This window comes from Ochlerotatus camptorhynchus, unplaced genomic scaffold, assembly GCF_037179485.1.
Source record: "Ochlerotatus camptorhynchus isolate MF236.1 unplaced genomic scaffold, CSIRO-AGI_Acam_v1.1 ptg000434l, whole genome shotgun sequence".
NCBI classification, from domain to species: domain Eukaryota; kingdom Metazoa; phylum Arthropoda; class Insecta; order Diptera; family Culicidae; genus Ochlerotatus; species Ochlerotatus camptorhynchus.
Window position 1 is genome coordinate 1,237,107 of NW_027040920.1, and position 9,560 is coordinate 1,246,666.

The 9,560-nt window shown below is 40.8% G+C and overlaps 1 protein-coding gene and 1 long non-coding RNA gene across 2 annotated transcripts; both read right to left on the reverse strand.

The window, feature by feature from the left end:
* Window positions 1–625: 625 nt before the first annotated feature.
* Window positions 626–1,571, reverse strand: LOC135711536 (uncharacterized). Its single transcript, XR_010518495.1, has 2 exons — window positions 1,227–1,571; window positions 626–986 (listed from the first exon to the last, which is right to left on the reverse strand). It is a non-coding gene; the product is annotated as an uncharacterized LOC135711536 (long non-coding RNA).
* A 3,696-nt stretch (window positions 1,572–5,267) lies between these two features.
* Window positions 5,268–6,574, reverse strand: LOC135711717 (activating signal cointegrator 1 complex subunit 2 homolog). The gene is made up of 2 exons (XM_065234684.1): window positions 6,110–6,574; window positions 5,268–6,044 (listed from the first exon to the last, which is right to left on the reverse strand). The coding sequence occupies exons 1-2, from the start codon at window positions 6,521–6,523 to the stop codon at window positions 5,355–5,357; spliced, it is 1,104 nt and encodes a 367-aa protein (XP_065090756.1). The 5' UTR covers window positions 6,524–6,574; the 3' UTR covers window positions 5,268–5,354.
* Window positions 6,575–9,560: the final 2,986 nt, after the last annotated feature.

A 9,560-nucleotide genomic window follows, 5' to 3' on the forward strand; every position in this document is an offset into this window, starting at 1 on the left:
AAGCCTCCCGCAAAGGCTTTGTGCCACGAACCGAAATGTGTCGCGATAAGGATGGAGGTATCTTGACGGACGAACGTGAGGTGGAAAGATGGAAGAAGCATAACACCCCAATTAAACAGAGACAGAGAGCCATGTAGTAGGAGGACTAACTTCACCGGCACGGCGGACAAGGGAAGAGAGTAATGCCAACTAAGCAGCTAAATATCAACAAGTCAACTAGTAAGGATGGTATCGGTGAGGAATTTATTAAAATGGGCCCAGATATAGTAAGTTAGCTACTCGTCTGCTAGTTCACTCCCACAAACTAACAGCATGGTCGTAAATAGACAGTCAAATCACTTATTAAGATAACAAATAAAGCCAAATTAAATCACGTGAAAATTCTTTTAAAAAATAAAATAAAATTTCATGACCCAATTTCCCCTTCATCCTAAGAAAATTTCATTCAGGGTAGTTGGAGAAGTATCATGGTTCCGTAAATGTTTGCCATTATCGGAATTCGACCTTTAGCTCACAAATCATCAGTTCAAAATTACCCCACATCACATTGAATTAGCTATTTTTCCAGAAGGGTTTCGGTTATGGTTTAGTCGATTTTCCAAAACCATCATGACGAGCTGTCGGATGTAATTGCAAATTTAATTTATTTATTTTCAGCTGTACGCAATCATCAAATTTAAGTGATAGATTTTTTTTTCATCAATATAATTACCAACTTTCAAATGAAATCAAACCGGTTAGTACATAAAACGACGTCGAAAGTAATCCTGTTGACCGAAAGTAAATTGCACAGGAATGACGATGGGTTGAACGACTATTGGGTCTTCTTGAGCGGGCCACTTGAGTGGGTTGTAGTCATAACGGGGATATTCGTATCTATTATAGTGGCCTTGTTCTCCCGAATCTCTTAACCGATTCTCAACATTCCAATCGTAATCGTCATTCATACGTTGAAGCCATTCGTCGCTTGATTGAAAATGCTCATCCTGAAATATGTTTGCATTAAAAAATATATAGGGGAAATGGATGTAATGTATGCCTAAATGCCCCTATTTCGGGCCCATACTTAAATTCAGAAATCGACTAAATTTTCAATAGCGACCAAAAATATCCATTAGTATTAAATTGATAAATAGCTGATTTTTAGCGATGGGCCCAATCTTAGATCCATAGAGCAACATTAGAGCCATTTCCCCAATGTCTATCCAATCAAAACAAAAACTCACCTGTTCTCCGTGGTCATAATTCGATGATTGATCTTCTTCAGTCTCAGGGAACACAGCCAAATCAGCTTCGCTAGATTCTTCGATCGTGTATTGGTATAGTTCCGAACCATTGTCGTCCAATTCATCATGATCGTTCGGGGTCCTTGAAAACCTTAAATCAAAATTCGACTGATCGATGTCAAAATTTGCAGTGCCCTCGTCCGCGAGCAGTAGATTGGAAGCCGCTAAAGATTTGCCAAAAACCGTACTGGCTGAAGCCAGCAACAACAGTAGGAGAACTTTCATAGTGAGTTTGTTGGCAGTACCGGTTATTGAAATGAAGACTGATGGATCGGTACAGTGGGAGTGGATTTTATACCATACCGTAATCTCCGAGAACTCTTGATGTTTACTAGTTACTTGTATAGATCATCAAAAGCACTTTTCGCCAGTACATATTTCAAATGGATTTTAAGTGTTTTGTCGTGTTAGCACTTCAAAGCTTGTACTTGTTACATTGTTAGAGAAGAGCCGGTTCACTTTCTTAGGCTAAAACGGTTTTTATCGTTCTTGCTTCAAACGTTCAAATTTGCTTAAAAATTTGAGTTATTTATTTGCTTGACCCATTTTATTGTTTATCAAGTGCCAGATTCCGAGTAGAAGAGAATATCAAACTGATAACAAATTTTACTATTAAAATGAATATCAGAACATCACAATATGTTATTAGTTTGATTGACATAAAGGGATTTGTTTAAGATTATAGGACAAAATGGGACTCAGAGCTTGATGAAGTTTAACCCACAGGTAGTGTTTTTGATTAGATGAACGAAAACAAATTAAAAAAAAAATTGAGAGGATTTTCCCGAACATCACGTACTTTGAAAATTCATCTCTCATGAACCAAGCATCGTAGGAAAAACGTTCTGTAGTGAAATGAGGAGGACATTATCTCGACAATCAATAAAAAAATATAATCTGTAAAAAGTTTTCCACGAATTTGTTCGCGGTAGAGGAAAATCTCAATGAAAATCAGGGCAAACCAATTTCGGAGTGGGAAAATCCAAAACCTGCATCTAAAATTTTCCGGGAAAACTCCGGTTTTTGTTCATTTTTTTTTTCCTTTGGTTTGTTTTTCGTCGATCTTATTTTCCGTGCTGAGCACCAATGCTACCGACGCGCCAGGAAGGCAGCTCCCACACCTGGACCCTACCTATCGACCCATCAAATCATGAACCGGGAACCAACGGCTTTACTTCCCTTCCGAAGGAAGACGTGATCAGAGATGTTATGCCTCAGAACATCCCGCCGGCGCTGACTGGGATTGAACCCAGGCCTGCTGGGGTGAGAGGTAATCACGCTTACCCCTACACCACCGGCGCCGCTAAGTAACAATTTTGGTTTTATGAGGGTTCTGTAGACCATGATTTAGACTTTTAGAATGCTATAAAACCTCGATAAAACCTGCAATGTTACTTGGGATGGATTTACCACTCTTACGGATGTTTAGGATCAAAATGTTTAAAAATGAGCTGCAGAGCTCTAGAATCAGTTTCACAGATTTACCAATTTATGGTTGTTCCGGATCTTTTGGAAGTCCCATGGCCATCCGGGTTCATGTTTATGTCACGATCCTAAATTCCATCTTATATCACAATTCCAAGAGTTTTCGAAAAAATGCGTTTTTTCACAGTTTCATGGATGAACTACTTTTACGGATCTTCCGGATCTTCCGTCCAATGGCCATCCAAGTCCATGTTTATGTCACGACCCCAAATTCATTCATATAGGGGAAAAGTTGGCTTCGGCAATACCTTAACCTATTATCGTCAGGGGGTAAACAAAGTCCTAGAGCACTCAAATTTGGTCAATAGTTGCTCTGAAACACAATGTATCCACATGCCAAAATTGAGCTCTCAAGGACGTTGTTTACCCTCCTGACGATAATAGGTTAAGGTATTGCCGAAGCCAACTTTTCCCCTATCTCAGTTCGTTTGTTTTCGAAAAAACCGTGATCGTGATCGTCAAAAGACAAATTGAAGGTAAGTACATGCATATCTTGCAAAACTTATCATATTTGATGGACAATCACGTATAACTTACGAAAAGGGCATATTTTCTACAAAAAATTGATTATGATGAAAGTAAATTTGAAATATCTCGAAAACGGTTACATTTAGGAAGTTTATCGATATAAGCAATGATGTTTATAATCATATACTGACATCAAACTGAACATTTTGCCGTAAATAATGAAAGTTTCAAAAATGCCTTAAAAGTTGCTCTTAGAAAAACTTTTTTATTAAAAGTTTGTCCATCCTGGAGTTGGTTTTCAAAACTTCTGCTTTCTATTCAAGTTTTTATTAAAAAAATATTAAAAAAATCAAATATACGTTTTTTTTTGATATTTGAATTTAGAGGTTTATTTTTAATTTTTTTTTGTAAAAAAAAACGAAAAAAAAATCCGTGTATATTTTTTAATAAAGCCTTATTAGTTTCCTACAACTCCTTCTTAGTAAATTTTTTCTACAACCAACTGTTTTCGAACTACATTTTTTTTAAAGTATGTGTGCAAAAACACATAGGCCCTTTTCAAAAATTACCCTTGAGTCAAAAGGGTTTCCTCTCCTGCGGAAAATACTTGGTCTATCATACTGACAATATGTGCCAAGTATCATCCAGATCGAAGATAGTCAAGTTTGGTGACTGACCGATTTGTCGTGGAATTGGTATCGTACACACTTAGAAAATATTACCGAACTCGGTTTGAGGTCAACCGAGTTTTTATCTGCTGAACGCTCGGTAGTCTGTTCGGTTCAAAGAGGAATAACCGAGATGTCGTTAGTTCATTTTGATACCCACAATCTGTCAAAGTTACCGAAAATCTCGGTTGACGAAAAATAAATTTAAGCAGAAATAACCGAACGTCGGTTTACTCAAGAATTACCGAACGCTGTCAAACGAACCGACCCATCTGTTATAATTACGGAATTCGGTTCACTTGGGTAGTACTCGGTTTTTACTTCAAATCCTGCTTTTAATTTGGATTAAGGATACGTTGCTTCGAATTTTCATAAAAATAAAACCAGTTTTTTAAAAGAAATGTATGAAATATATTTTTTTAATTTGTTTAGGGATGAAAATTCACAGTTTCTGCCTCAAGGTACCCTGATACATGCCGTACTATTTCGTCAGAAAGATTAATAAAATCATGGATTTTTGTGTAAGGTAAACCTACATCATATGTAATGCGGCAAATGCTAATACGACCAATTCAAAATGCACTCCAGACTCCAGACCTCTTCGCGATCAGACGATCAGACGAAATTGACAGGTTTATGAGTCAAACACATACTTTACACCCTCTTCTCGATACTTACAAGTACAACATATCATTATATCATCTAATCAGGGTTGCTTCCACTCACTTGCTATAAAAACATATTTTTTTGAATTATGCAATCATTAGATGATATAATGATATGTTGTACTTGTAAGTATCGAGAAGAAGGTGTAAAGTATGTGTTTGACTCATAAACCTGTCAATTTCGCTTTCAGAGCGTCACAATAAGCGATCTTATGATTCGTGAGCGTTCACTCAGAGTGAGCGCTCACGAATCGTAAAACTGCTGATTGTGGCGCACTGAAAGCAATATTGACAGATTTTGTGTGTCAAACACATACTTCACAACCTCTTCTTGTAGCTTACAAGTTCTAATTATCACTATACCATCTCGTGATTTCATAATTCTGAAAAACATTTTTTATAGCAAGTGAGTGGAAGTAACCCTGCATCTAATGATTGCATAATTCCAAAAAATATGTTTTTATAGCAAGTGAGTGGAAGCAACCCTGATCCCAAGTAATGATTAGAGTGAAAAAATGCATCCAAATGAGTGTCGTTGCCCCTGGTGTTGCCAAATGTTTCAACATCCTGAAGCATGTACAGATTCACCGTAAGCAAAACTAAATTCATTTGAAAGGGTAAAGTTGTTCAGTCGCATGTACCCCATTGGTGGATTTGTGATGATTCGTAGCATTCATTAATATTAAACATAATAATTCTGTGACCGATTAGGCTCATCATTCAGTTTATTCAAAACGCTTTTCCGTACACATTTTCACGTGCTACATAGCAAAAATCCAACTTTACTGACTTACGCGAATATTGACGTTGACCACTTTAGGACCTGGTCGGCTTTGTGGAGCTGGAGATGATGGCAGTTGTTCTCCCTGTCCGGGATTTTGAGGGTCTTGCGGGGGACGTTGTCCTTGATTTCCCTGTCCAGGGTTTTGAGGCTCCTGTGGAGGACGCTGTTCTTGCGATTCTTGCTGTTGTTCTTGATCTTGAGGTTCCTGCTGTGGACCTTGCTGTCCTGGCTTTCCATGATTATTATTGTGGTGGCCGTGGTGGTGATCGTGGTGGGGTCCGTGGTGGTCATGATGGTCATGATTGTTCTGCTCTTCAGTCGGATCTTGTTGATGTTCCTTGTCACTATTATGATGGTTGTCCTCTGGTTCGGAATGGTCATGATGATCTTGGCTTTCACCATCTTCGGATGGTGACTGGCCACCATTCTCCTGTTGTTCATGATCTTCGCCACTGTTATGGGCCGGTGGCGGCTGATCTTGGTTACCATGGGGAGGAAGAATGCATGGTTGTTGTTCATGTTCTTTTTGGGGAGGCTGCGGCACTACATCATCGTTTTCATTTTCATGTTCTTGGTGATCTTGTGATGGTCGTTCTTCCTGTTTTGGTTGTTCAGGATCGGATGCTTCTGAATCCTGTGGCGGCTGGGCGTCCTGTGGGGGACGGTTTTCAGGTTCGTTTTCGGAATCCTGTCAACAGTTACATTACGATTTGAAGAAATCACCAACTGCAAAATTTTATTTTAAAAACATACCTGGGAATCCTCCTCTTCCGCGTCTTCGGATGCCTCATCTTGAGCGTCATCAACTTCCGGTGCCTGGCCCGCATCGTCTTCACTGCCATCAGTTTCTTCCTCGGCAACTTGATCTTCACCATCACTCTCCGAATCATCCGCATCATCAGCTTCTTCCTCTGCATCTTCACCATCACTGCCCGAATCATCCGAATCATCTGAATTTTCCTCAGCATCTTGATCCACTTCCTCGTCCTGTTGTTCGTCTGCTACAACGTCGGATTCCTTCACCAAGTCAGAATTCTGGTCATCGGAAGCCACTTCGGTGGCGAGAGAGTTCTCATCGACATATCCCAAGGAATCGGATGTGTCGAGAGGTTTGGCCAGAACCAGAGCGCTGGTCGCAACCAGGCAGAGCAGCAGTAGAACTTTCATATTCACAAATTATCTTCGGTCGTTAGTATTCGTATTGAGAGCACCAGAGAAACAAACTGAACTCGCTGGTAAAGACGAGAGCGGTATTTATATCGAGTTATGATAAGAATACGGTAGGTACTTGAGTTCTGATAAAACTGACGGTTTGAAAAATACCCTTGAATCTGGTATAGATTGGGACGTTTGAGGTTGGGCTTAATATTTATTGATGGTGACTCATTGGGAATCCGTAATTATCAAGTTGGTAATGTCCAGAAGAAATTAAATATAATTCAATACATGAATTGTCGCTGGGTTTTCCACCTAGTCTAACAACCAAAAAATATATTCTCAGTATTCTAGGATTTCAAAGAAATCTTGGCACTCATTTCATAATTTTCATCTAGTTTTTTTTTAATTCCTGCGAGAATTTGCTTAAATTTAATTCCATTGCTTCTCTTTGACTCTTTGAATTATTTAACCTAATTTTCTACACAATTTTCGCAGTGTTCGTTTTTAGATGGGTTTTCTCTGGTGTATACTTGAAATAGTCTCCGCATTTAATTAGAATTTCTATGTAGAACACAACAAAAATTGGGTAAATTTCCTTTCATTTGAAACAATTGAAGCACACCTCATAAAAAAATATTTCAAACCCGATAGTGTCGATAAAGCATCTTTAAAAAATAAAATTAAAACGATTTCACGCAAGTTTCCTTTATGTTATTTTTTTTTTAATATTGTTTATTCAGGTCTTGAAATTAATAACATATTCAAATTATTTAAAAAGTATATCAATCTTCTAGACTTAAAATTAAATCTAGCTCGCCTACATCGATTCTACTATTAATATTCACATTGACAAAGTTGATGTACTTAATGAACGTTTTTAAAATATAACTTCTTCTCGCTGTTGTCATGTTACCCAAGATTGTCCGTACAAGATCGTCGAAGCTCAGCCTCTGCCAGCCGCCGAGCGTCGTCGTCAATTTTCGCTGGATGTGTGCCCAAGCTGCAGCAACTCGAGGGCACTCGCAAAACTTATGTTGCAAAGTTTCGATTTCTACCGCACAGTGCTGACAGTTTGGGTGACGTTCTCGTTCACTATCAAGTAGAGATCAGTACGCTGGTTCGACGATAGCCTTCTCGATGATATGTTCATCCAGATCTTTTTCCAATTGATGCCTGGATGGTTTCGTTCCACTCTGGATAGCTCAGTTTGTTCCAAGTAGAAACGATGGATTTGATCGCTGGAGGGGTTTTGTTGAATATGGTGTAGAAATAAGGGAATTTACTGTGAGACAAGTTTAAGGCAAGGAAGATCGGCGGGGGGAGGAATATTTTGGGCGAGAAGGGACTGATAATAGGGAAGGGAAACGATCTCCTGCAGGTGACGATTGACTAGAAGTGCTTTACATTTGATCGCCGGCAGTTGCAGTTCCAATCCACCCTGCTATCTGCCGCGCACCAACTGCTGCATTGGGATTCGTGTGGGTAGCCCACGAAAAAGGAAAGTCCCCATAGTTGATGTCAGCTTCGCCGTGTGAGCTCATTGCGGTGGAATAACAGACGAGAGGTACCACACCTTCGCTGTGATGAAGATGTTCAGCAGTCGCACTTTCTGCTGTAGGGAAAGGGAGCGCATGTTACGCAACCATATGAGTTGCGAGATCCTGGATACTAAAGCGTCCCAGTTTAATTTTACCATCATTCGCACTGAGTTGGTGAAAATAACGCCCAGTACCTTGACATTCTCCTTTGTCTACAGCCCTGGTATCGTCAGTGGATCCTCTTAGATGAAACCAACATCGATCGCCACTGTTTTCAGCCGATTTAGTTTTGCGGATACGATCTCGAAACTACCAAACAGCTGATAAATACTGTCGATCGTGTGTTTTGAGGTGGCAATCACCGTGATGTCATCAGCATACGCAACGCAAGGGTCACCAGCGCACACACGCTCCACCCGTGTGAGGAGGGGATGAAGATAGAGCACGAACAGCAGCATCGACATCGGGTCTCCCTGACATACGGACCGTTCTATACGGAACGGCATGAAGTAGTTCGCCTCCTTGTGGTGTGCCCTGGAAACGTTAATTATCGAACCCAAGGGAGAGATATTGCGGCTAAACGAACTACTGCAGAGTAAGGACGCTGGAGCCCCATTCAGCTCGTCCCAGGAGGTCGATAAGCCCTGCACAAACCCTCGTTGTGCAAAGGCAGGAGTGACACCGGGTTCTTAGAGTGTAGACGACTCTGACCAAGTCGCAGCACACGCAGCTGGTAAGCTGTCACATCTGTCCTGTGCTGCCGTGGACAGTTGGCTGGCTATCACGTCTGCTCTAGAACTCAGGCGAACAATCAACAGCGAACAATAAGAGGAAGGCCCTGCAAAGCTGCTCACTGTGCAGTAGCGAGTGTCACGTCTGTGACACACGACTAGTATGATGCGCCATAGCGCAACCGGCTCCCTCCCATGATGTAATGCTTTCGGGCGGTTCTGGGGAGGGCAAGGGCCAAGAGCACAGGGTAAAGGGTGTCCACGATGAAATTGCCACACTATGAAATTGCTCTAACTTTTTAACCGTTGGGTAGAATTTAATGAAAATTTGGGTGGATTTAGTTCATAGTGCATTATTTACATCCTGCAAGTTTTAAAGTCCTGTGATCAAAACTCGTGGAAATGGAGTCGAAAGAACAGCTCGTGCGTGATAAAATCTTGCGCATTCATCACGAGAACAAGGATCTCTCGCATCGTTCCATCGCTAAAACGTTGGGAATCGCGAATTCCACGGTGTCGCGAGTGATTAAGCGGTTCGAGGAACGGTTGACCACCGATCGGAAGCCCAGAAGTGAAGGAAAAAGTATTCCGTACAACACCAAAAATCACAACCGCGTAGTTGGGGCCTTCAACCGAAATCCGAACGCCTCCGTTAGGGATGTGGCTAAGAAGCTGCACCTAAGCCGAAGTTTTGTCCAGAAGGCCAAAACTAAGGCTGGGCTTCGAACGTCCAAGGTACAAAAAGCCCCTAATCGCGACGAGAAGCAGAACAAGTCC

Coding starts and splice junctions, on each gene's coding strand:
- LOC135711717 (XM_065234684.1), bottom strand. CDS start 6,523: ATGAAAGTTCTACTGCTGCTCTGCCTGGTTGCGACCAGCGCTCTGGTT. Junction 6,045..6,109: donor CGGAAGAGGAGGATTCCCAG/GTATGTTTTTAA, acceptor AACTGTTGACAG/GATTCCGAAAACGAACCTGA.